At 31.4% G+C, this 27,526-nt stretch overlaps 3 protein-coding genes across 5 annotated transcripts; all 3 read right to left on the bottom strand.

Annotated features, from left to right (window-relative positions):
- Positions 1–41: 41 nt before the first annotated feature.
- Positions 42–1,397, bottom strand: LOC129291327 (metal tolerance protein 1). Its single transcript, XM_054928617.1, is given in 2 exon segments — positions 42–1,322; positions 1,325–1,397. Coding segments are annotated over 2 exon segments (1,149 nt in total). The 3' UTR covers positions 42–246.
- Positions 1,398–13,369: 11,972 nt separating this feature from the next.
- LOC129291562 (NDR1/HIN1-like protein 12) lies at positions 13,370–14,766 on the bottom strand. Its single transcript, XM_054929012.1, has one exon. The coding sequence runs from the start codon at positions 14,190–14,192 to the stop codon at positions 13,512–13,514; it is 681 nt and encodes a 226-aa protein (XP_054784987.1). The 5' UTR covers positions 14,193–14,766; the 3' UTR covers positions 13,370–13,511.
- A 1,949-nt stretch (positions 14,767–16,715) lies between these two features.
- Positions 16,716–21,697, bottom strand: LOC129291018 (two-component response regulator-like APRR9). Of its 3 annotated transcripts, none has more exons than XM_054928106.1 (9): positions 21,392–21,697; positions 21,033–21,266; positions 20,194–20,355; positions 19,971–20,101; positions 19,689–19,799; positions 19,191–19,359; positions 18,692–19,091; positions 17,434–18,202; positions 16,716–17,165 (listed from the first exon to the last, which is right to left on the bottom strand). In XM_054928106.1, exons 2-9 carry the CDS (start codon positions 21,250–21,252, stop codon positions 17,052–17,054), a joined length of 2,076 nt encoding a protein of 691 aa, XP_054784081.1. In that variant the 5' UTR covers positions 21,253–21,266; positions 21,392–21,697; the 3' UTR covers positions 16,716–17,051. The 3 variants fall into 3 exon arrangements, with proteins under 3 accessions (XP_054784081.1, XP_054784082.1, XP_054784083.1); XM_054928107.1 differs by having other exon boundaries at positions 19,191–19,302; positions 21,392–21,696; XM_054928108.1 differs by lacking the exon at positions 21,392–21,697 and adding an exon at positions 20,665–20,753 and having other exon boundaries at positions 21,033–21,173.
- Between the last annotated feature and the right edge of the window lie 5,829 nt (positions 21,698–27,526).

The raw sequence follows: 27,526 nt of genomic DNA, 5'->3' as shown, positions 1-27,526 counted from the left end.
GAAAAACCACTTGATGTTTAATACTTATAACTCAACTCATATTGACACTTCAAGAAATAGCTCGCAGGGTAATATAACACAAAATCAGATGTTACGTGCAAATGTTAATTGCTCTTCGTACTGACTCTTTTAATTCCTAGAAAAAGCGTAGTATGCTGCATTATGGAGGCCAATGAAGTTTAATTCTAGAGTGAATATAAAAAATAAAAAATAAAAAATAAAAAAGCCAATTGATCCAAGACAGAATTAGCGCTCTATCTGAATGGTCACATGACTAATGTTGTAGACCCTTTTGATATAGTCTACAACCTTGTCAAGCATCAAGTCTGCATCTGCTTCTGGCCTAATTTTCACATGACAAGCCAGTAAAATCTTACCCACTGTAATGGCCCATATATGCAATTCATGAACAGCCACAACTTCATCCATGTCCAGCAGCCCCTGTTCAAGTTTAGTTGCATCTATCTCTCGTGGCGTGCTCTCCATCAGGACTTCAAGTATGCCTCGCAGCATATTGATCGTTGTCCCCAAAACAATCACTGAGAATACTAGGGTGCAAATCAAGTCAACGACCTTCCACTCGGGTTTGTACCATACAATTGCCCCTCCGATCATCACCCCAACACTTTGGATACAGTCCCCAAGGACATGGAGATAAGCCCCTCGCACATTAATGTTCCATTCTTTCTTCTCCTCTGGTGATCCACTGAGAAGTGCTTCACCGACATTGTCATGACTATGGTGATGAGGCTTATCTCTTGAATGCTCTTCATCATGATGATGGTGATGGGTAGAAATTACAGATCCACGGTCATGACTATGATCATGTTCACCGTGTCCATGTCTGTGATTGTGACCCAGTAAAAGAGCCATGATGATGTTAACCAATAGACCAAATGTAGAAACTAAAAACATTAGTAGGCCATTAACCTCATGAGTACCAGCAATGAGTCTTTGAATGGCTTCGAAGACTAGAATTCCAGTAAGCAACCATATTAGTTGGATAGATACCAAGGCGCCGAGAATCTCTATCCTGAAAAATCCATATGACTGACGAGGGGTGGCTTCCCATCCAGCAGCCCACAAAGAGAATAATGAGATGGCAAAGGCTGCAACATCGGAAAGTAAGTGTGCCGCATCGGTCAATATTGCAAGACTATTCGCTTTGATTCCCCCAACAACTTCAATGCTCATGAAAACAACACAGAGAATCACTGCCGTCAGAAGTTTTCGCATTGAAGTCAATCGTTCTTTGGAATCCCTGGAGATGGATCCAGCGTCTGAGAACCCGCATGGTGCTTCCCCACAAACCTTACTTCCCCAAGAGCCCTTCCACCATCAGAAGCGTGTCCACGAATTTCAATAACTTGTGCATCCCGGGGGTTTTGTCCTTCCATCTGGAATACGACGTTAGTGAAAGATGTTATTTGTTGCAAGTTGGTGAAAAAACAACAACAAAACATAAAAACAGACACGCTAGCCAATCATTAAACAAGAAACAGGATTACATTATATCATCACCAGATAATGTGGAGAATTCACGTTTGAATGAGTCTAATAAGTAATAAATTTATCTCTGACAAATTGATTCCATATACACAGCTCCAGAAATAAAATGTCAACAGGCAAAAATTAGTAACCCATCACAAAACCAAGGGCAGTGCCGTCAACCACTATCCAAATGCAAATATTTATATAGAATGTGAGCAGAAAATCAGATCAAAAGAAGAACAGCATATATTTAGAGTAATTACTCAGCAAACAATGCATTGTTGACCAGATAGACATGTGCAACATAGATTATAGATATTGAATAATATCAGGCACAGGACCATAGTTTTGTTAATGACGTAGTGTTGACCAGTTCCTTGGCATTGAAAGATAAACAGTCACTCAGTGAGAAATGTTATGATAATAGTAAGCCTCCATGCTGGACCTTGAGATGCCCAAAAAAAAAAAAAAAAAGACTTTAAAGGAAACATGAAAACCAAGCACAAGGAAGGAAGCGAACATTCTTCAAAACCAGAGCCCAGAGGTAAACAATCATTATGTTTACAATGTCATAGTCCTCAAAATGGAATTCCACATTTTGACTCAAGTCAAAAGAACATTTTGATTATTTATGTATACGACATCTACTTCTGAAACACTCAGAGAGGTAAAAATCATGACGGCAGAATGCTTCGAACACAAAAGGAAAAAAAGAAAGAAAAAAACATAAGAAATCTAATGGTAGGAAGATATCATGCAGGATAAGCTAGTTAAGGCATATATTGGCAATATTTTCATGTAGGTGTTGCTTCTGCATTTGGATCCTCCTTATTTCATTCTCTTCATTTTTTTTGTTAATTTAACAAGAGGATAGACAGAGTTCATGAAGTCCATCACTCGTATGGATCCCATACTTCAAACAGGACCCACCATTTACGTGGGTCTCATTCGTTCTGTGTCTATTTCTCTCAGAAATTAACAAGAAATGAAAAACATTCAAAATCTTCTCTTTAGTTCCAATGACATCACAAAAGTTCAAAATAATACAACCGCAAATAGTCGCCAACAAGGTCAATCAATTGAGGATATAATTCGAACTAACTACATAGCCATGCCACAATCCTATGGCACGTGAAAAATACCAAATAAACACATGGGCGGATGAAAAACAGATGGACCGAAAAGTCGCATTATCCAATAAGTGTTTAAGGAGGTCAAAGGAATTAGTAGCATAATCAAATCAGAAAAGAAGCAGGGCAAGGAGGTTGTCAGTATCCTGTAATCAGTAGCACAAGCGCATTACTAAATCTCTCAGCGCTAAATAGGTACATGTCCTACAAGAAATCACAATCACATACTTTTCCCAGAGAAAGAGCGTAAGAGAATTGATCTAATATGTTTAATAGATACGGCAACATGATGTCTTGTCATATATCAATTATCATCACTATCAAGTAAATGCTTCGTTTCTTCAATAACCCACATGGAGCACAATCACAGAATTGTAACAGGGTAAGCACTTATTCGCATAGGCGAACCTTTATTACACTCAGTGGGGGCAGAGATCTTTAAAATATGCATAGTTGACGAAGATGCCTTAGTAAGCCAACTGATTCAGGTAATTCCTCCAAGCCACTAAATAATGACATTTTAAACTCAAGCTAGCTGCTAAATTGCCTGACAGAACTCGAGCCAAGTCATTTACCACATCATGCGTCACAAATACCTTGAGATTTTTCTAAATTGATGATAATATAAAGAGTTTAATAAAAAGAATGCCAATACACATCAAAAATCAACACTGCACGACAAAAACAATCGAAAGCATATAAGTCGCTAGTAACCAAAATGAAGAGGGTAGAAGCATGGTAGCCGATTACACACCATCGAAGCAAAAGCTAATAATCAAAAGTTAAAAAAAAATAATAATAATAATAAACTCAATCTTTATTCAAAAGCGTCAATATCCAAACGATAACACGACCAAAATGAAAAATTTAAAACAAATCAAGAAACGGTGCGAGGGCGTCCGACAACCCCACAGGAACAGATGACGCGGGAAACGCATTCAATTGTAGATCCAAATCCAGATTCAACAAATCAACCCCACCACATTTTGTGAGTAGACAAAAGTCCCAGGGTTCGAACCTTTTTCAATACTTGCCAGAGAACAAATACCCAGGACTGACAACGGTGGACGTCCGACGGCGAGCTCGACCAAGTTTAATGCTTGTTGGTCAACGAAGAAAATGGTTGCCAAAAAACGTGGAAAGGTAGAGTTTCAAAAACCGAATATAAACGAAATTATTATTTTAATCTAACCTAACCGAGAATATTTTGTTTATATATTCTACTTGATTTTTAATTATTAAAAATTTATTGGATGAAAATTAATTTAATAAAAATTAATTTAATAAAATTTATTTATTATAACAAATTTATATTTGAATAAATTTTTTAAAAAATTAATTTAATAAATTGAAAATTATTTAAATTATAATAATGATTGAGTAAAAATAAAAAAGAGAATTAGTTGATGATAAAATTTTGCAAAATAATTTCAAAAAATTATCTGAAGTTAAGTTTAAAAAATGAACTTTTAAAGTTTTTTGCATGTATTTTCTAAATAGATTTTGCAGACAATTTAAAAAAAAAAAACCAACCAACTTTAAAAGTAGGTAAATCAAACGGGCCCTCAGTTCTGAACCAATGGGATCATTCTTTATTTTTTTTTAAATAAAAACAAGAGTAATTATTCCAAAACCTTAATATACATTAAAATTTTATTTCGAAACTTCTTAAAATATTCATATTTAATTAAAAAATTTAATTATTTTTTGGCCTGAATAAAAACTATAAATAACAAAAATACCATTTATATTTAAATGCATTGCAAAATATTATTTATATATCATTATTTTCAAAATATATAACTTTATTTGTCTTAATCAGATTAATAGTTAAGATAATGACTTGAAATAGATATGAAATAAAAAACATCATTTATTGTTTTGCAAATATTTATATCATATACCAGTATCTGGTCAAAAAAGAAAAACCATATGCCAATATTTTTTCCAATAATATGTATATCATAAATAAATACATTATGCAAATAATCTTTTACAAATATACCAACACAGTAATTATGGATCAGCAAAAAAAATTTCTAGAAATTTTACATTTATATGTATTAAATTATATTAAATCAATTTATATTGATTTCAAAAGTTATATTAACTTTAAATTTAAAGATAAGCAAAAAAAACGTAATAACACCGGCTGATACAAATTTTTAGAAATTGCAAAGGGTTTGAATTTTGTTAGTTCGTTATAGGAAAGTCTTCTTTATTAAAAAAAAAAAAACGTTTCGTCACTCAAAGGCATTTTGATAACTAATCAATAGAATTTAATTTTAATTCAATTCCTTAATCTTGTAACGTTGTTTCAGAATTTTTAAGTAATTTATAAGGAAAAAAAAATCATTCCAGCTTTATAATTTTGTCCCAATTGCAATTCAATTTCTGTTTGGTTTTTAATTTATATTTATAATTTTCAAAAATCTAATCGTAAGAAGCAACCATTTATTACATTTACCAAACATACATTTCAAATACAATTTAAATAAACTTTTGAGGAAATCAAAACAAAGTTATAATGACCTAACATGTTAAATGATTAAGATTGAAGGAATTGATTTGTGTGATGTGAGACTCAGGTGGTATTCTCAAGTTTATATACTGGGTTCCAACGCTACAGAGACACTATTACAGGGTAACTTACACACACTACTAGATTATAACCATTGATTATATCATCGTTTATTTAATAGAACTTTTAACAAATTAGCTAACTTCGTTAAAAGTCTTGGCCCTTGAAATCTCATTATTTTATTTCTAGGCGGGTCATCGACCAGAACAGAAACTGGTTTCCAAATTCCACAGCATTGTCACCATCATTTTTTTTTTTTTTTGTGCGTCCAATGGGTGATGATGATGATGATAACAGTAATATATTTTTATTATTATTTCTGACCATCCTAATAACATTATTCTTAATACAACTCTATATTTTTATTTTATATTCCTACATATCCATTATAAACATTATACATTTGAAAATATGTATTCTATGAAGCATATAATTAAATGATTTTAATATGAGGGTGTATATTATGAACAGGGCTGAACCGGAGATTATCCCGGTTGGATGCCTTGGGAAGTTGGGCCAGCCTCATAGGCCCATGGTTAGGGTTGCTTGGGTGTTTATATGGGCGTATAGGTTGGGTTAGATCCCTAAAGTTTTGAGATTTTTTTAGTGGCTATTTTGCCAAGGTTTGAACTTTGAAGGCCAATATTCTATTATTCTAGTATGCATGTATATATTTCGTCTGCGAGTTGTACTCCTGCATAGTGGCGTTCTGTTTGCGGCCCAATGAAGTAATTGACAATTTATCCTTGAAGTTTATGCGGCTCTCTAAATGTAAAGAAATAAAGTTGCTTTGCTTATTGGCTATTGGCATTTCAGAATTTAGCGAGCATAGAAGAGGATTGATGCATGGGTTGATAGTTTCAAATTTAAAGTCTTTGCTCTTAAATTTTTTTTTTTTAGTTGCAATAATTATTTGAGCCTGCTGTTCAATTCTCTGACTTTGTCTGATAAGATCTCCAGCGACTTAACAGAAACCAATATAGACCATGAACTGCAAGACACTTTATTTGAAGCAATGATTTGGGGGAGCTCCTATGACATTGTGTTGGGACCTGCATTCTTTTGACTAACTACAGGTTTGTTGGGGTTGTTCAACACTCACCCTTGTGTTGTAGATGGGCACTGGAAAGTTGCAATTAAGATCAATTTTGCGACTATATGATAAAGAAATCTTGTGATGATTTGTGCGGAGACTTGCTATCTTTTGAATAAATTATAGATGTAGTTTTATGATACTTGTGCTGCTATAGGTAGGCCAAAAAGTTGCATATAAAGGTACGAATGTATAATATGGAAATCTTTGTTTAGTTCCATCATATTGTTTAGTTCCATCATAGGTAGACCAAAAAGTTGCATATATTTTTGTACAAGTGCACTTACAATATTATACATTCATAAATACACTTATATAAAAATTATTAATTTTTATGAATATATTAATTACAAATCTTGTGATATTGATAATGGAGTAATGAAAATATATCAGACAATAGTCCTTAAAAAGCACATATATGAACTAAAAGATTATATGTAGATTGAGTCAAAGGTAAGTTAAAACCAACACTTTGTTAACATATTTAATTATCAATATTTACTACCGATTCTCAATTACTTTTATATTTGTGTGTGTGTGTGTGTGTGTAGAGAGTTGTAGGTAATCATGAAAAAGTAATTTGTGCAGCATATATGTGATGAGGCACATACTCAACATCATCGCATTGGAAATGACTAAATTTATAAATGAGATAATTATATTTTTTTAAAAAGCTAATTTTATTGTTACTTGAACTAGTTGGTCAATATTTTAATTGCAATTTTATACTTTAATTTATATATTTGACATGCGAATTCATTTTTTGACAAAGAAGTTAATGACATCCTCACAAGTTGGGCACAATATTTTGTGAATGGTATGTGAGGTCTAGATAGTTTTTTTTAGAAAATTATATAAGATCATTTGAGTTTTGTATAATATCTATAAAATTTAGTATTAAAATTTGAATTATTTATATATACTGAAAGTGATTGGCAGCAATAAATCATATAAAACATTTTAATTTGCAAGAATTGAAAAAATAAATTAAAAAAGAATTAATTTTTTTAAAAAATTACTTTTAACCACAGTTATGACTTTAACTGTTATTAAAAGTCTCACTTTTTAACAAAAAAATTCTACAAGCAACTTTCAACAGTGAACATAAACTAGTTATTGAAAATTTATTAACCGTTATTAAAAATCACATACTTTTAACATTACCTAAAACAATAACAGCTGTAGAATTATTAAGAGTGTATTTTACCTAATAGTGGTGTTGATTCAAGGCTCAGGTGATATTCTCAAGTTTATATATTGGGTTCCAACGTTACAAAGACATTATTACAGGGTAATACACACACTACTATATTAAGACCATTGTTCATATCATCGTTTATTTAATAGAACTTTTAACAAATTCGCTAACTTCGTTAAAAGTCCTGGCCCTTAAAATCTCATTATTTTATTTCTAGGCCGGTCATCGACCAGAATAGAAACTGGTTTCCAAATTCCACAGCATTGTCACCACCAATTTTTTTTTTTGGTACGTCCAATGGGTGATGGTGATGATGATAACAACAACAATATATAATAATAATAATTATTATCATCATTATTTCTGACCATCCTAATAATATTATTCTTAATACAATTCTATATATATATATATATATATATTATTCCCACCTATCCATTATAAACATTATACATTTGAAAAAAAAAAAAAATATATATATATATATATATCTATATGTATTCTATTAAGCATATAATTAAATTATTTTAATATGAGAGCGTATACTATGACAGGGCTGAACCCGAGATCATCCCGGTTGGATTCCTTGGGAAGTTGGGCCGGCTTCATAGACCCATGGTTAGGGGTTGGTGGGGTGTTGATTTGGGCCTCTAGGTTGGGTTGGATCCCTAATGTTTTGAGATTTTTTTTCCCCCCTCATGTTATATCGATAGCAACTTATTATCTGGCACTATTTTTCGTTTGCGTTTGCTTCTTAATTAATAACTCGAATATGCAAGCCCAGCAATAATAATAATGTTAATAATTATACTACAAGATCACATGCATTTGAAGAACTAAAAGTGAAGTTCAAAATTATTATACAAGTGGTGCAGTGAAAAGCCAGAACCAGAAGTGAGAAGATTGAGCCATAAGCTCTCATACCAATCGCCAATCATATCAGCTTTTTTTCTTTTCTTACGAATCCCATTCCTGATCCACTACTTTTTGCTCTTGTCTCTCCTCTCACACAAAACACACAATCTTGCATGTTTTTGGTGTTTTCAGGATATGGTGCATATTATTCCTCTTTTTATTGGTATCATTTATTTTGAAAAAATGAAACAAGTATAGTTTAATGTGCAAATTTGTGGCGACTGGATAATTAATAATCAATTACTCTTTGAACTCATTTTTTTCGCAGTGATAAAAGGAGTGGAGGAAGGAAATATTTCTAACAATTTAAGATCACAGTAAGACACATACTAATTGAAAAAAAATACTCTCAACATAAACATAATGCAAATATTTATTTCCCGAAGAATATGATATATGATAAATATATAATTCAATAAAAAAAAACTAAATGCTTGTCATGCAAAAAACACATGCATACACGTGTTATATTATTATATGAAAATTATAGATCTTGATCGAGGGCTTTCAATTAAAAAATGACAAATGAGAACGTAACAAATAACAATTTTCATGGACACCTAACAAGGTGAGAGGTAGTAATTTATACATCCGGAAGCTAGTGATTGTTGAACTTTGATAAAGAAAAGCTCAAAGCCAAGATGACGCGCAAACAACAGAAGATATAAAGTGACTTGTAAATGGTTTTGAAGGGTGAGGCAGGTCAAAATATTCTGTTGGTTTTGCGACACCGCTTTCTACTTTTTATTTTTCATAGCATAAAGACAAGTGGCGCTTTCTTCGTCAACTTTGTGCCATACGTCCATCACTTTCCTCCTCATGCTCACAAAATGCGTGCGTACGTGGAAGAGAATGAATGTGCTCAACCCCGTTTGGATTTCATGTTCAGTATAATTAATTATAAAAATTAATCAATATAAGTAATTATATTATAACATGATGGTATTTGGATATTATTTTTTAAAATTAATTTTAACATAATTAAATATATTTAAATATTTTAGTCATAGTTAATTTAAATGTCTAAATTACAATAAATAACATGAGTCTTAAAATGAAAATATTGATAAAGTTGCACATAATAATATTAAATTTGTTTTGATCCATTTAAGAAATAAAATATACTACTTCTAATTCTATTTATAATTTATTTTTAACATGTTTCATTATAATCAAGAAAAATTTAAAATTTATTAACTTTCTAAAAATTTAATAAGTTTTAAATGTTACTGTTATAAATAAAACTAAAGGGAGTTTATCATAGCGATCCATTTAATGTTAATGGAAAGTAGACAATAAATATTGATGAAAAATAGATGATAGAATAAAAGTAAAGTGACGGTGACAATTTCCATTGAATTTTCAAACACGTTTCAATCAATGCAAAAACAATTAAAATCACTGAAAGCAAAAATATTCATAAAGAAATATAAAGAAGAAAATATAAATATAAATAGTAAAAAAAGATAATGATAATGACTTGTTTTGACATGGCTGCAGGGGCATAGATGAGAATGACAATAAAATTATATATAATGTTATTAAAAAAATTATTTTTACTATTTAACAAACAATATATATATATATATAACTTAGGGATGTGCATTGCACCTTACCCAGAAGTTTGAATTAAATTTTTTTATTATTATAGTTCAAATATATAAATTAAATAAATTAAACAATAAATGAATATATTCAAGTTTAAACGAATTTAATAAATGCATATACAATGGCCCACAATGCACTTAACATTTTGCGAGGGAGAATTCACATGCGTTGTTTTGCAAAAAAGAATAGTGATGTAATGGTATATTCGGCATCAATTTGATAATTGATACTGAGAAGTTGATGAGTGGACGATCCAGAACGCTGCTATGGAAGTAGAATGTTAGTAGGGGGATTCCCCTCAAAACCGTAGTTTTAGGATTGCATAATTGATTATGGAACCTATCTAAACAAGCACTTTGTGCTTTGTACGTATTTACTTCGATCGCATTTGATGTTCATCAAGTATAATGAGCACCGCGTGCTTATCAATTCAAAAGCTGATCTAAGCTCACTAATTCATCGTAAAATAATCTCTTTATATTTTAAAATGATTTTTAAATATCTTTAATATTCTATTTATTAAAATAAAAATTTATGGAAAAATTAATATTAAATCTATACAAGTATATATGCAGATAATCAATTTATAAAAATTTTAATATTAAATGAAATTACCCAAGTTATATCTATATTATTCAAAATATATTTGGATAGTTAATTTGTAAAATTAAAAAATTTTAATACTAAAATAGTCAATCCAGATTAAATATGTATTGGTCAAATTGATTATAAATAAATTTATTAACAAACTTAAATTTGACAAAAAATAAAAATATATAGCTTTAAGTTTGAAGGTGATGAGTAGTTTGATGCTGGTTTTCTCATGAGCACAAGAAACAGTCTATGTTTAATACTTTTTTTTATAATTTTTATTTTAATAAATATAATATTAAAAACATATAAAAATTACTATAAGCTGAACAACATAAATTATTTTAAGATAAATTAAAGGGCTTAGATCAGTTTTGGGCTGATCATCATACATGAGGAGCATTGAGCAATGCGAGCACAATATGTTTCATACCTAAGTCAAAGGATCAGTTTTAGGGCTCATCAAGGGTGCTCAATGAGATATGAACCATCTAGATTTAATCTGGATGGTTCAAATTTAAAGCTTTTATCTTTATTTTAATCTTATATTTATTAAAATAAAAATTTATAACATTTAATAAATTTGTTTTATAACTGTTTATTACCAACTTGGATAGTTGATACTTAAAATTTTTAACTTGTAATTTTTTAAAAAATATTTTTTGAAAAGTGTCAATTAGAATATTATCTTTCTTTACTTGTAATATTATATTTATCAAAATAAAAACTCAATTTTTTAAAAAATTAATATTAGTTTTGGATTGTCCAAATACATGTGGATAGGTAATTTATAAAAATGTAAACTTTTTAGAATAAATTAGCCGTAAAAAATATATTAACAAGGGATTATAGAAGAAGTTTTTAAAGATTGTGGAACGTCGTTCATTTACAATCAATTGGGATGCAATTTTCCCTTTTTATCTCCAAAAGCAATACAAAAAAACTTGTGCAACAAAATAGTAAAATTTTTATAACTGAATGATTATAATTATAGCCTTTCTACAACCATATATCGTTTCAATATTTAAATATTTTTTAATACCTTATCATTAGCTTAGGCATAATATATTTCAGATCTAAAAATGAAAATAAGATTTTAAATTTGAGAAGAAGGGGTTTTTAATTATTTTAATTTAAATTAAATATTAATCTGGCCACATTGCAAAACATTTGAAATGTTAGGCTAATATTCTTGTTTGATTTTATTAAATGAGCTACATGTGCAAAAGTCTCAAATTTTAATATTATTGAACAATTTAATTAAATATATACTTTCTTGATGAGTGACCAACAACTTTATTACAGATTCTTCTGATAAATTTTAAAAATTTTAATTTAAAAAATATAAAATAAAACTAAATAAAAAAATTTAAATTTGGAGAATAATGAACATCGTTCGTCACTAGCATGAATTTATATATACTTTCTTGATGAGTGACCAACAACTTTATTACAGATTCGAAGATCACAAGCATGAATTTAATGACAAATTTTCAACAAACCTTGAACATTCTCCGCGTAAACTTCAAGCTCAAGATAATTACTCACGCTCCTTTCATTATTTTTAGAAGTCATATTCTATAAAGTTTGGTTGGTGCTTCATGTAAATCATTTTCTCTTATTTCTTTTAATCCTCGATACTCTCTCTATTAAAAAATATAAAGTATTTTTTAAAGAATTGAATATTAAAAAAATATAAGATATTTTTAATCTTTTGAGGTGTAATCATTATTTTTTTTAAGTGTCCCTATTAATAATGACTTTATATTTATTGTAAGGTGTTTAATAGAGATAAATATGAAAAATAAGATTAATTTAAAAGTAGATAACTACTTTATTGGGGTAAAATTTAGTTAAAAATGCCTTATATTTTTAAACAGATAGAGTATATAATTTTAAAAAATATTTTCTAATAAAATTTAAAGAGAAGTGTAATATTTCATTTTCAAGAAAACTCTTGCCGCATATTAAATATGCTTTTTTCAAATTTAAGAATAAAATTAGAAAGTGATTTATTTTTAGGATAAATTTATTATTCTAACTTACTTAGTATTTACAAGTGGCTTGAAGAAAAAAATTACACACAAGTTTCACAAAAAATATTTAAATATTATAAGGTTTATTGGCAATTTAACAAATAGATTGACTATTATTTAAATATTTTGTGAAGCAACTCAAAATAATTTTCCCAAAAATAAAAAAGAATGGAGGAAGTATATGTATAAGTATAATGAATAAAGTGTTTCATATTTCTTAAAAAAGAACCAAGAAATAAATAAATGACATTTTACCCTAATTTTATTTTGAATCAATGAGCATTCTCAATTTTAAACTATTATGTGAATAATATTGTAGATTTTAAATTCTTGAAATATACAAAAATTCTTTCAACTTTTAATTTGTGAGTGCTCAAAATTTCATTATTAAGTTAAAAAAAAGCATTATTTTTATAGTTATGAGACTTAAATACATGCTAATGTGGCACCCATTTTAATTCTTCAAAATAATGGCCCATCTTACCAATTTAAAGGTGATGTTTTATGCGCTCAAAATTTAAAAATTAAAAAAAATTACACATTTTAAAAATTAAAGGTACAGCGTGCCGTTGGCAGGAGAGTATATGGGAGGATATTTGTCAACCTTCTCAGTTCTTTCTCTCTGTTTTTTTTTTTTGGCCAAATTCTCAGTTCTCATTGAAGCAACCAATTTTGGTTGAGAAATATGACACAATAACGGAAAATCTAGTTACAGGTGCGAGAGAATTTAGAGGTTAATGAAGCTATTAAAATAAAATAAAATACATGTAGAAGAAGGAGATGAATCAGATGATGAGGGGGAAAAAGAAAAAAGAGAAGCGGGCAGGCTCAGAATTGATTACAGTTATCAGAGAAATGAATCAAAATTTCAGAAATCTACAACGCAAGGAGAAGCTGCGAGCAATGGAACCTGACCCACAAATCCCTTCTTGAGACCCATCAAAAGGTCACACTTGACGTACACTCCATAGTGCCCAGTCCGTATGGCTCCTGCCTTCCACCTCAGCCTCCCCTGCACCACCACTCTCACTCCCACCACTCCGTAGCTCTCGTCCGCCGCCAACCCATTCGCAATCTCCGCCGACACCGCCACCGGAGATCCCCCAATCATCGGCGACACCGACACCATGCTGCGCCGCTTCATGTACAGCGGCGGCAGCATCATAGGCGCTGTGATCGCCTCGTTCCTGTACAACACCACGGCCGAGAGCCTGTCGAAGTAGATCGACAAGCGACGGTTAGGGTTTCTGATCAGCAGGGTGAATTGAAGGGAGGTGGTGAGGTACGGCGGCGCTGTGGCGTTGAGGCCGTAGACAGCGGCACCAACGACGGTGAATCTGGGCTTGTGGGGACGGTACACGAACCAGAGGACGAGCAGGGTGATGCCGGCTAGGAGGAGGAAGATGGTAATGCAGGAGCAGAGAGCGCGTTTGGGCATGTGGGATTCGGAACCTTTGGGCATGTTGTATTTCTCGTCCTCGAGGTCGTGACCGTGGTTTTGGAGTGGGCACGGAGATGCTGGTGGCGGCCGAGGGTTCTGTTCTGCCATGGGAGAAGCTGATTTGGAGTTGAAGGGGTTTTGGAGGCTAATGAGGAGGAAGGAAAGTGGAGCTGTGGAGTGAAGGAAAATGGGCAGGACTCTCAAGACAAGAAAAGATATAAAGCGAAAAAGGATTCGATCTATCACTTGGAGTTGAAGTGGAGGTCAGTTGCGTTTCTCAGTTCTCATTTTTCACAGAGATTACTAATCTATGACGATCTATTAATTGACTAATCTTTTTCAAGCTGTGTTTTCTCTTTTGCGTTTTGCTTTCTCTTGAATGCTTCACTTTGCTTTTCCTTTCCATTTAAACCTTTTTTTTCCCCTCGCTTTTGCTGAAAATAATGCTTTAGTTCCTTAATCTCACACTTTGAGATAAGATAAGATAAGACGGCAATGTTCAGATTCATGATGAAGCTTCTGGTGTAAGATATATCAAAAAGAAATCAGAATCTTATGCTTTATGGAATAGCATTTTGCGATCTAAGTAATGTTTTTTGCATAGCTTTCATGTACTACGTTATATCATCGAAAATTATACATGAATATTTCATATAATAGTATTTTTTTTAAGTTCGTCGACTTTTATAACATACAATCAGGTATATATGTGTGTGTAATGTTTCTGCGTCTTGCACAACATCATTTATTACTCAAGATACCCCAAAAAAAAAAAAAAGACATGTAGCCAGTTTGTCATTAGCCCATTGCGCCACCCTATATTCAGTTGGAAAACAAATATATTTCATGACTAATTAACGCCAACCAACAATAATAAAATTGAAGTATTAATAGGGTTAAGTTTAGTAGCAGAGACTAGTTTTTCATGACATAATGAATTTAAGTTTAAATTTCTATCAAAAGAGGTGTTTATATTTAGTGTTTGATAATGTGTCAAATATGATTGCCTAAGATAAACTGCAAATAATAAAAAAAATGAAATTGAAGCCATGAAAATTGTGATATATACAACCTTCCTCGCTGGTGAGTTTGAGCTATCTATACATATATTAGAATGATGAGAATAAAGACACTACAGTTCTTGCACGTAATTGACAATGAACGATAGATGAGTAGGTAAAATAATATATATATATATATATATAATATAATTATCCATAAAAAATATAATTAATTATAATTTACATATCCTGCCTACAAAATGGAAAATTCTCTAAAATGCTAGTATTATTTTTTATAAGTTATTTTTATCAATCCTATCAATATTAATTTTAAAAAATATAAAAAATAAAAATATATAAATTTTTAAATATGCTACTATATAATAACTCTAAAAAATAATACTATTTCTCTTTTAAAATAATTTTAAAAATATATTTTAAATATTATTTAAAAAGTTACATTATAATTTATAAATAAAATTAAATAAATTTTTTAAAATGTATTTTATAAATGAAATTGGAGAATATATATATATATATATATATAATATTGGTGGCTGGGAGACAAGATGTGATTGTGACTTGGGCGGGTGATGCTTTAAAATATTAATAGAAAATTGCAAAAGAAGACAAGAGTGGAGAGAAGAGCTTGAGAAGAGGAAGGGCAGAGGCAGAGATGCGGCTGAATTTAAGCCAGTTGACCTGATAAGTGTTTTCTTTTGTTTTTTTTTTTTTGGCTTTTTAGTTTTTTTTTTGGTTTGTTTTGGGGGGGGGGGGGGGGGGGTTTGAACAGTTCCTGCATGCGAAGGAGCTCACTTTCGCTGATGTGTTTTTATTTCAGTTTTCCAAGTGCTTGGCCCTGCTTCCATCTTGCTTCGTTAGCTCCCACATCGTCGTGGGTCCCACACGACGTCTGCTGTTTATTACTACTACAGGTCTACACCTTAGTGCCGCCACATATTTAATGCAGTCTTCTCGACGCAAACGAGGGAAACAAGCCAACAAATTATCACAAAAAAAATTATATAAATATATTAAATTTTCTCAAAACAATGCTACCATCTTTTTATGATTGGTTTTTTTTATTAAAAAAAAATTAGGTGACTTTAGTCATGATCCTGGAGCTCACCATGATCCGAACATATCTCAGAACTCAACTTTTTTATAACTACAACTCAGAAGTTTCTCTATTAAGCCAATGAGCTAGGTTAAACAAAAAAAAAAAAACAATGGCTGACCCACCTATTTTTTTCAGTCGCCAGTTAGACGGTTTATACATGAGAGGGGTCTCTCCTTTACTTTCTCAATTTTCACTATTCATTGTTATTTTATTATTTTTTTTTTACATTTTATAATTAATGAAAAATAAAAATTGAAAAAACGAAAGACTCCTCTCCTGTTTATAAAAAAACTAGGCCAGCAAGCCCAATACGAGTTTTTCCAGGCCTCCGTACAATTTAAAACCACCCAGAGTCCTCTGGAAACCATGTCAAGAAGCAGCCCAGCATATGGCATACTTCATTTTAATTGAAATTTCAGTATTACGTTTGGAGAAAACGATTTTTTTAAGAGCAAGAACGGTTCGCCTGATTTCTGGAGCTGCTTGAGGATATACAAACATCATCCTGCATAATCACAACCTTATATATGTAGGCATTCGTCAAAGGCAACCAAACCATATACAGCATAGAAAAGCAAAACTTAACCTGCAATCCAACTAAATAAATACAATCCTAAATTTCCAAGTTTGTCAACACAACGAAAAGAAAATACAAGAAAAATATCATAACCACTAAAACACCAACTGCTAAACATTCGACCTTCTTAGCCTTAACATTATCATCCTACCACAAACGCAAGCCCCTACACTGCAGCTTCTCCTTCCAGATGCACAATAGGGTTAGAGTTAGACTATATAATATACATGTAAAAGCAGGTATCTTAAAACGCAAAAAAAAAAAAAAAATCAGGGACCACCACCAGAATCCACAAGCGGACAATCATTTGGAACTTGACGCACAAATTGCCCTTTTATTCGAGGACGCTTCTCTGCCAGTCTTTTCCGGCTTTGATACCTGACCTGTGTAAGAATTTTGAACATTCAGCATTTTAAAGGATTTCAAAAGACAACTTTGACTGCATGTCAGTGATAGAAACTCCGACAAGAATGTTGTCATATTCATAATCATGACATTTATTTTGAAACATGCAAACTAGTTCAAACTGCTAATTGAATGATAAATTCGATCAAGTATGGGGATTTTAGATTCAGAAACACCCAACAGGCAAGTATTAGCACAACGCATATAAGTGGGGCTATTGTTAGCAGCAGCAGCACCAGTCAGCACCTTTTTCTCATAGCATCTGTCTTTCCTCTTCAGTCGAAATTTTGTTAGAGCAGCTTCCCTTAGGCTAGAACGCTGGGAATCTGCCCCTCTGCATTCTTCATAATCGTGATAACCGTTGTTACTAAAGCTTTCAGGGGTTTTCTCCATTACCACAGCTGAAGTATAATCTCCATCTCTTATACTGCCCAGACTTCCATACGAACCATCATTGATCTGGCTTGGAGTTTGATGGCATGAACCAATACTGGTATTCTGATAAGCACCTGGATATTCGTGCATCGTGGGATCCAAGTAGCTGCTATCGCGCTCTGTCTTTTTATCGAGAGAAGCACAGGTGGCATCAGACCAATGGTAATGTAGTTCTGAGTTGTGACTATCAGCATTTGACACGAATGTAATTTCAGGAAAGGGAGAATTCTCTTTCTGGCTGACTGACATGGGACTCCACATGGGATGAGCACTGGATTCTGTGCAGAACATAGAAGGCATAACATTGCCATGTCCACTGAACATGTCATCAGAAGTAACACCAGTAGCAGGAGAGGATCCAGGATGAACATTTCGCGATTGTACTCCAACTCGTCCAGATTGGTGAAGGGCCAGTGGGATTGTATTCTCCCGAGCATGATTTGTCCCACCATACAGATAAGAAGTATCGAATCCAGATGTTTCATTAGAATTCTGGGAATTCAGCACAGTGCTATAGGCTTTGGCGGAACTCGTTGGTAATGCTGGAAAAAGGGGCTGTGGCAACTTATTACCACTATAACTGCAGATAAGATTGACATATGTATCATCAGAATAACTTAGACAGGACTACTGCTTTTGTTTTGAATGAAATATACTAAATTCTCTCCCAGGCATAAAAATTTGAAGGAGCTTATTTTGGAGACCAATGGTTAAGCAGAAATATAAAGAAATGATACTTGGATACACAACTAGCTAATTCGCTCTACAAATTTTATAATTTTGTACGAAATTATTTTTGTTTACCATTAGCAAAATATCTCACAATCTTCCTCCAATTACTCAAGAAACTTCTATAAATATGCTGTCTCTTTAGAAGCAAAGCTATGTTACCATCACTCTAGGTTGGTTCCAACAAGAGTATGTTAAAGCTCAACATGTTGAATAGCGATAATGGATATTCTTTCGGTTGAAATTTGTTTCAGCAAAGAAAACACTATGTAGCATCCATCTTCAGTTATTTGATATCAGTCAAGGAACTAAGATAATGACAAGCAAACAGAAAACTTACCAAGAAAAGGCAGATGCATCTGAATGGTGCAATGTTTGCCTTTCCTCAGGTTCTTGTTTACGTGAACTACCAGAAAAATTTCGCAGGGAAAGTTCCAACTGCAGATCGAAATCAAACTTGTTTCTCCCACCATCAGCAAGACTATAGTTCTCATCAGCATTCTTTGGAGTGTTCTCAAATGTGGCAATCAAGTCAATAGTTCCCCTAGAAAGTTCTACCAATTCATTCTTGCAGCCATGAATCTCTGTATCAAAACTAGGACTTTCTCTATTTAACTCTGCTCTTAAAGAGTCATCCTGATTCTCTTTTTCAGCACAGTTGTCTGGCTCCAGCCTTAAATTTGTCAAGTTCGTAATGCTGTTGCACCTAGCAGCCTCTGATGAATAAATAATCGACTTCCCTGCAATGAGTACTTTGTAAGATAGCATATCTTTTTATAGCATACAAAATAAAGAAACGAGTTAACCAATAGTAGATAGAAGGTGAGGAAGTGACATACTCGTAGTTCCATTATTATGCCTAGCGGAGTCTCTTTCAAATTTTGAAGACTCTTCATACTTCACTGTGTCAATGTTGCTCAAATTTGAATAACTCCTGGGCTGGGACGCATCCTGCATATTTTGTATGTATGCACTCTCAGCTTCCAAAATAGGCGATGTACAAGTGCTCTGCACAAGATTTGGCAGAACATGCAGTCTTTATGTGAAATTTCATGAAGCCAGTTTACTGTGGAAAGGACATGCTCCTCATGCTATTAGGGCTCCACATATATTTTGTACCAGAGATCCTATGCAGTACATTTTTACTTGTCATTTAAGCTAGGTATTAAAAGAGAAGGCGAAAATGGAATTTTAAGCAAAGTATTGAAAGAGAAGGGAGAAGATAGAATTTTAGGAGACTTCATATCAATTCCTGTTTCCCACTCTCCAAATTGAAATGAGAGATATTGACATGCAACAAGAACTTCAGCAAAACTTGAATGGAAGGGATGCCTTACTTGGGCCTCACTCTTTTTCTCACAGCATTCATTGTTTTTCTGTGTGGAAGCCACAGAACCAGTAGAATGATTGTTGGCAACATTGTTTTCTGAAGTAGCTTCAAGTTTTTTCTGTGGAAATGTTAGACCATGAGTATGCCTTACTGATCTATAAATAACATTCAATAACAAGAGAACAATGATAAAGAAAAATGAGAGGATATAAATACATGTCAAATTTGTAGATCATACAAGAAAAGTTACAAAAGTATCGACACAAGAAGGTCGAAGAATGCGACATACAGGATGCCTTCTCCACACATGTTGCCACAAGGTCGATAGCACATTCCTCCGAACAGGTTTTATAAGAAAGTCAGCTGCACCTTTAAATATGCATTTCATTGCCATGCTAATAGAATCATGAGAAGACATCACTACACAGCCATCAGATTATAAGAGTACGTTAGTCATATGGAAACAGGAGATATAGTTGATGAAGATAAACATACAATTTTAATCAACACACTTATGATAGGTATGTTTCTACAAATTTCGTGCTCCTTGATTAAAGTAAGAAGTGCAAATCCAGATATTGACGGCAGCTCCACTTCAGTTAATATGAGATCAACATCAGGAGCTTTCTTCTTCAATGTTTCCCATGCCTTTAATCCATCAGAAACCGCTACAACTGCATGTATAAGATTATCTTAAAGATGAAGTATAAAAGTATCACAGGCCTGCTTGAAGGAATAACTTCAAGGGCGCCTTTAAGCTGAGACAACCTTCATCTAAAATTCAGAAAGAAGCCACAAATACAAATCTGTCCTACAGAAAGAGAGAATTCTATATTCTTATAATCTGAGAAGCGGTAGAAATCAAAGTGATATCAAAAGCCAATTCAGTTGCGGGCCAAAACACCATCAGAGAAAACATGTATGTATATACATTTTTTTTAGCTGAGCGGATTCAAGAGATTGAAACGATAAAGATTACTTACTGTATATCAGCACACTATTTAAAGAACAAACATGGACCAACCAAGCCACACGTCCGAGCAACAACCAAATAAAGAATCCCTCTTCCAACCTAAGTGAGTAAAATCTCAATCAATTCTTACTTATAAGCATATAAGCATTGCATTGAACTGATACAAGAAGGATCAGTGGATTTCGTCCAAATAACAAATTTAATCATCCACCCCTGCTAGCATACCTACGATATCTTCGTGAAATATGTATATTATCAAATCTTCATAATAAGGTTTACATGAAACGGAAATTTTGAGAGAAGTATACTATGCCATAAATAATATCTAGAACCAATAAAAACAAGAAAAGCCATAAATAGTAAGTTACTGAAGTATACCTCTGTAACTACATTTACGGAGAAGGGCTGCTATAATCTGGCGAGTAGAATCATCAGCTTCCACAAGTAGAACACTGAGCACCGTCTGAGGAAGAAGGTTGTCCCACTTAACCATTTCTGTGGAGCTATCATCCTTCAACTGGTTCATCTTGCTCAACTCTTCCAGCCCCAACCTCATCTCCAACCCCTTTTCACAGCTAGCCAGAACCGCTTCACCCATTCTCCAAGAGCATACTACACCAGAAAGACCAAGCACAATAAAGCAGTCAAAAAGACAAACTGAAACCCTAACTTTCAATTATCATTCAGAGAAAATGAGGGGACAAGAAGGTTGTCTGCAGATCAAAATGAAACTGTACCTCATTCAAGTCCAAGAAAAATAAATATCGGAAAAGTGGCTGCAAAGTCTGCAAGAAACGAGTGGAACTAAAACAACAGAGAATCTCAAACCGTCTTCAATGCTTCGATTAAACCAACTTTAGCTCACAACCGCGAAAAACGAAAAAAATATCTTCCACAGAAAACTTTCAGTGTGATTTTATCGCAAGATGGAAAAGAAAATGAGTTGCAATATGAATGGCAAGTTGGCAACTACCAAACTCGGATCATCGAACGAAGAATAACTCTGAAGTTGAATATCTGCAGTTGTATATATGGAAAAGAATAGGAGATCGAAAGAATCTTGCGCTATAAAAAAATAATTTTATTCAAAAATATCATAACACAAATTAATTTCTTATTTGTATCATGATTTGAATGTTGTTTTGGAATCAAGCGAATTTTTATACTTTTAATACGTCTTTTAAATTAATAAATTAATAAATAGGGGAAAAGAATTGGGCGGACGTTTAAACTACTTTGCTTACCACTAAAAATCTTTGAGGTGGATCAAAATGGGGCCGAGATTGGGCCACCCTGCAGAGAGGGGTGACGTGGCGGAATTTGGGCCATTGTCTTAAAATTGGTATGGTGATCGTCCACGTACGTGGGCTCCACGGGTGAGGGGAGGAGGCGCTCCTCCGGAAGATGAGAGCGGATATTTTGTTTCGTTGGGATTGCCACGTTAGTAGTGGGGACCACCGCTCTTTAGGACTTGAGGTGGGGAGAATGACACGTGTCGCCTTTTAAGGGAACATTTCAGTTTTGTGGCCCTTAACTGGACGGCGCCAACTGCATCTTGTTCTTCGCTTCCCAATGCTCATCTGTTGGGTCTACCTTTGACAATTTTGTTTTTTTCTCTGGACATCACGCAATGAGGATTGGTAAAACAAATATGTAACTAACGCGTGTCATTCAATCAAGTTTTGACGAGGCAAAGAAAGCAGTGTATTTGAAATTCTTCCGTCCAGATTAAGAAATGAGATTACAATAAATGTATAAAAATATAACATGTTTTATTAAATGTACCTCTAGATAATTGTATCGCAATAAAGGTAAGTGTTTAATTGTATTACACGAATTAGTTAAATTGTTAGATCAAATGAGATTAAAAAAAGAATTATTAAATATTATTTTAAGGCTTTAAAAGGACTTGTAGCATACAACAAAAACTTTATTTTTTAAAAAACCCACTCTTTTTAGGTCATAATATAAGTTATTTTTAAAAAATTTATTTAATTTAAAATATAAGACATTTGATAGTTGTAACTTCTTCCGTTTTAAATTATATAACATTTTTAGATAAAATTATGCATATTAATAAATTTTATTAAATACACTTAACAACCTTATCTTTTCAAAATAAAAATATAATTTTTTAAAAATAATTATCATTTAATATATTTAAAAGAAAATGATGGAGATTAATTATAGAGAAAGAAATGATAGTATTAAAATTGTTACATTTAATAAAGTCTTAATTTACCCAAAGTTTTATATTTTAAAACAAAAAAATCTTCAAAAGTGTTATATAATTTGAGACAAAGAAAATATATTTTTTCAATTGTATTTTTATTGAGTAGTTAATGAAATGTTTTGATTGAATCAAAATATTATATTTATTATATTCAAGGCATCAATTGGAAGGATATGAATTTTTTTAAAAAAATTAAGATTCTAACTAACCTCCCTCTCCCTTTCTCTCTTAATCAAGATTCAATCTTGATAATATTAAGATTCTAATTTTTTAAATGTCATATTTCGTTTGGTTTCCCTATGTTGGTGGATGCCTGAGCTTTTAACCACCCTTTTTATTCAGGTAAAAAAAAATTCCTTTTTATTATTTTTTTGAATTAGAATTTTGTAAAAGATATTATCTAAATTACTTCTTTCAGTTTTCTTAAGTCAAACTTGTGCAATGCAAGGACCCAATCTAGTAAGTTAACAATGACTTGTATTGTGATTCAAATGAAGTATATAATTAAATGGGAAACATATAAAAGATTAAAATCAGAATTCCAAAAATAAATACTCTCTCTAATTCTAAAAAAGGTCACTTTTTATTGCTTCACAAAAATAAGCAAAAATTAATTGTCTCATTGAAGTGGTTTTAAAATTAAGCCTAAGACATTAGGTTCAATTAATAAAAAACATTGTATTATCTCAACTAGATGCCGTGAGTTTAGGTTCTGGAAATGCAACAATGATGATGATACAACTTTCACCTGAGAATATTCTGACTCAACTTGATTTGAACTAGTTCGGCCACTTATTAAAGTCATATCAAGTTGATGTGGAATAAATTTAAGATACTAATACATACAAAAATGTAATGAATTTTACAAGTGTATAAGTCATAAAAATAGTACGAGATAAATTAAAGTCATTCACACAGATAATTAAGTTAATTAATAATTAGGCAATAAATTCCTCATGTTCATTTAAATTAAGCAAAAAAAATTTAATTTTGATTTTGCACAATAAAAAATTAAAATTATAAAAATATATTGAAATAAAAGTTTTAATAAATACAAATAATTAAGGCAACCTAGGGGATGGATAATCCTTTCTTTAATTCATAGAGCATGTAATAACCAAATAAATTCATTTAATTTTAATTTTTAATCTAGAGTATTAATAGAAATAATTATCTTTTGATTAATTACATCCCTCTCTTGAATTAATATACTATTTCTAACACAATACCCAAGAGGCAAAAGGCACAAATTCACACTAATGTGATTATATGAGTCTAATAAGTATATTCCTATCCTATTAGCAAATTAAAATAAATTCTAATCTCATATTATTTAATCTAATAGTCTAATCTAGATTTCATTTTCTAAGGAAAAAAATAAACCTCCAATTTCATACTCAATGATGACCTAGCATTAAGTAGATAAATAAATATAATATTAAGTAAATGAAACTAACATTAAGTTCAAATAAATGATTCAAATATGTTCCAATTCAAAAATCAATTCATCCTAGATTGAGGAAAAACTAGCCACCCATGGCTCTAATGATAGCAAATATTAGTAATATATATATCAAACTAAAGAGGAAAAAAAAAGAAAAGCTTAATTGAAATAATATTGAATTAAACCATTGATTTTTTACTAAACTCAAGCCTTGTCAACCCTCTTTTGGCTCTTTTTCTCTCCATAGATGTCATGTAGTTGCTAGAAGTAAGGAATGGCTGTAAATAAGGTCCTCAAATCATTAAAATTTGTTGAAGTTCAAAACTATATATTTTTATTAAAACCCATGTTTTGCTACAGCGAAACGCGTTTTCACTACAGCAAATATGACTTATGAAAAAAAAATTTCAGATTTATTTTCTTGGACTTGGTTTCAAAATTTTCACCTTTGGTCTCATAAATTGGGCCTTTTGCATGTACAATATCCAAAATTAATATTATAATTGATCTATTAACTTATAATCACATTTCTATATCCATTTTCACACATACATAATCATATACTTAATCATATTTTTTTTAATAAATTCAAAGAAATGACTTTCAATTATATTAAAAAGCATCAATAAATTTAGTAAAATATTGCAAGTCATCAACTAGGTGCTTTGTGCAAAAATATTCCAAAATTCATTTTTTTTTATTTCTACTCTTAACTAACATTATCCTTTTTTTAAATACCCCTCTTAAAATTTATCGAAAAAAATTAGTAAATACCCCAAAATCATGAAAGATATATGATCACAGATTCTTTCTAATATGACGAAAATAATAGTAGCATAAGTGATTTAGTTATTTGTTCTTTGCACATAAAATTTCAGGTTAACTATTTGTTTTGGAATTTTTTTAATTACGATGAAATTTTTAGTCCCATAAGTTTCCTCAATTATTAATTTAGTCTCTTGAGTTTACTTTAATTATTAATTTAGTTTTTATTATTTAAAAAGGAGGTAATACCATTAAAATCTACTGACATGGACAACATAATATCAATAACAACGATGTAGATTAATAAAAAAAACATATTTATTTAGATTAAAAAAATAGACACAAATTAAAAAAACACGTAATGATGGATTAAATTTATAAAAATTGAGCTAATTTGAGGGGTAATGTTTTTTCATTTTTCTACATATACATATTACATATTTAATTAATTTGATAATTAATCTGTGTTTTAAAATTTAAAGGATTAATATCATAATATGAGAAAATGTAAAAGGTCAAATTAATAAAAGTTAAATTTAAGGAACTAAATTAGTAAATGAGGCAAATTTGAGAGACTAAAAGAATCATCATGCCCCCCTTTTTTCAACTTAATGATCTTTCCCAACTCAACTCAACTAAGTTGAAATTTGATTTAATTTTTAAATTTCAGGTGGCTGGTTTGAAAAAAATATCTTGAGTTTAATTTTGAAAATGAAAAAATTGTTGGAAGATATTTGCACCCACGCTATTCAACCTATCTCAATTTAGATTAGTTGGACCTCCTTTTGAAAATTAATTAGTATCGTAGAAAATCAAACATGTAAGTAAACAACGTAATAAAAACAAAATATTAGTGTCAACTTTTTTTAATTGATATATATGTTGATTTTCTTTTTGATTTCAATGGTATTACTGATTCTATATGTGATAGAATATGCATAACAAATATTATAAAAATCTTTAATATCTAATTTGAGTTTTAAAATTTTATATCTGCTTGCTTTTTCCATCACACATTTTTTTCCCCTGTGAGATTATGGAACGTAGAGTTATTCATAAAATAAAGAAACAAATTTTGATATTACACTCCCTCGGTAAATTATCACTTTTTTTTTTGGCTAACTAGTAAATTATCACTTTTAATTTGTATTTTCTATAAGTAAAATTATCTATTTTAATAAATACTCCTTTCGTTTGAAAATGTAAGGCATTTTTAATTAAATTTTGCCCCCAATAAAGTTTTTACCTACTTTTAAACTAACTCTATCTTTTCATATTTATCTCTATTAACTATCCTATAATAAATATAAAGGCACCGGATACTTTAAAAAAAGATAATAATTATATTTTAAAAGACTAAAAATGCTTTAGATTTTTGAACATCCAGTTTTTCAAAAAATACTTTATATTTTTAAACGGAGGGAGTATTTATTATATATTTTTTAAATTACTTCTTATAATTTACATTATCAAAAATAATTAATATATAATTATATTGATTGATGCAGGATATTTTAATTTATTTTTTTATTTTTAAACATAATTATTATTTATTTTTAAAAATTGTGTGATATATGTTTTTTTTTCCTTACGTATCAAAATAGAGGGTGGATGCATGCATGTGTCTCGGCGGCCGTGTTAAATGTACGATAACATTAAAATTTTAAAAGATGATATTTACTTGGCCCAAATGACAGGACCACTGCTGGCCGCAAACACGACATTTTCCTCCACTTGTCATGTTACTCGGGGCATCAGCCGTAAACGGCAATAACTTGCATGAATGTCCCACATCCACAGGCATATAATCTTTACATTTGTTTTTATTCAAATTTAATTTGTACTCATCTTTTTATTGACCTGATAATTTGTAATTGTATCTGTCCTCAAAATGCGACATATTCTTAATATTTTCGTATACAAGAACAATAGATAGTATTCAAATTAAAAAGAAAAAAATATAAGAGAATTAAATCGTGCATGCATGGGCCATGAGGTAAGGCAACAAATTGACGTTTGTGTTCCACAATGAATTGCTCCAGAAAGATTCAAAGGAAAGAAAAAGGCAGTTCACGTGAGATTGCCATGTGCCAATTTTGATACCACCTTTTCTGTTTTTTGATACCAAGCTTGAAACAGTTTTTTTTTTTTTGGTAAAAAAAAGAGAGGGCCAGAAACCTATATATAGATTCGTTCATGTAGTAAAACAAATCAACATCCCCAATATACAAGAGAACCAGAAAACAGCAGCAGCAGAAACAAGACAGTAAAACCGAAAAAAGAAACAGAAAGTAAGAACGGAAGCAAGAAAACTGCCAGATCAGATTCCCAGTCCCAGACAAATCTTAGAGTCCAATCCAAAGAGCACATGTCGTCCAGTGCAGTGTGAGCAACCTCGTATGCGGTATGGTTTTTGGTGATCTTGAGATG

The sequence above is a fragment of the Prosopis cineraria genome, unplaced genomic scaffold, assembly GCF_029017545.1.
Source record: "Prosopis cineraria cultivar Desert tree isolate PC_DT_omini unplaced genomic scaffold, ASM2901754v1 PC13, whole genome shotgun sequence".
Lineage (NCBI taxonomy): Eukaryota > Viridiplantae > Streptophyta > Magnoliopsida > Fabales > Fabaceae > Prosopis > Prosopis cineraria.
This window is presented reverse-complemented; position numbering and strand designations above follow the sequence as displayed.

Excerpts from the sequence above, each read along its gene's own strand:
- LOC129291562 (XM_054929012.1), bottom strand. The coding sequence starts at position 14,192 with ATGGCAGAACAGAACCCTCGGCCGCCACCAGCATCTCCGTGCCCACTC.
- LOC129291018 (XM_054928106.1), bottom strand. The coding sequence starts at position 21,252 with ATGGGTGAAGCGGTTCTGGCTAGCTGTGAAAAGGGGTTGGAGATGAGG. Across the intron at positions 19,360-19,688 it reads AGAAAAAGAGTGAGGCCCAA|AGCACTTGTACATCGCCTAT; the intron begins GTAAGGCATCCC and ends AATCTTGTGCAG. Across the intron at positions 17,166-17,433 it reads ACAGATGCTATGAGAAAAAG|GTCAGGTATCAAAGCCGGAA; the intron begins GTGCTGACTGGT and ends ATTCTTACACAG.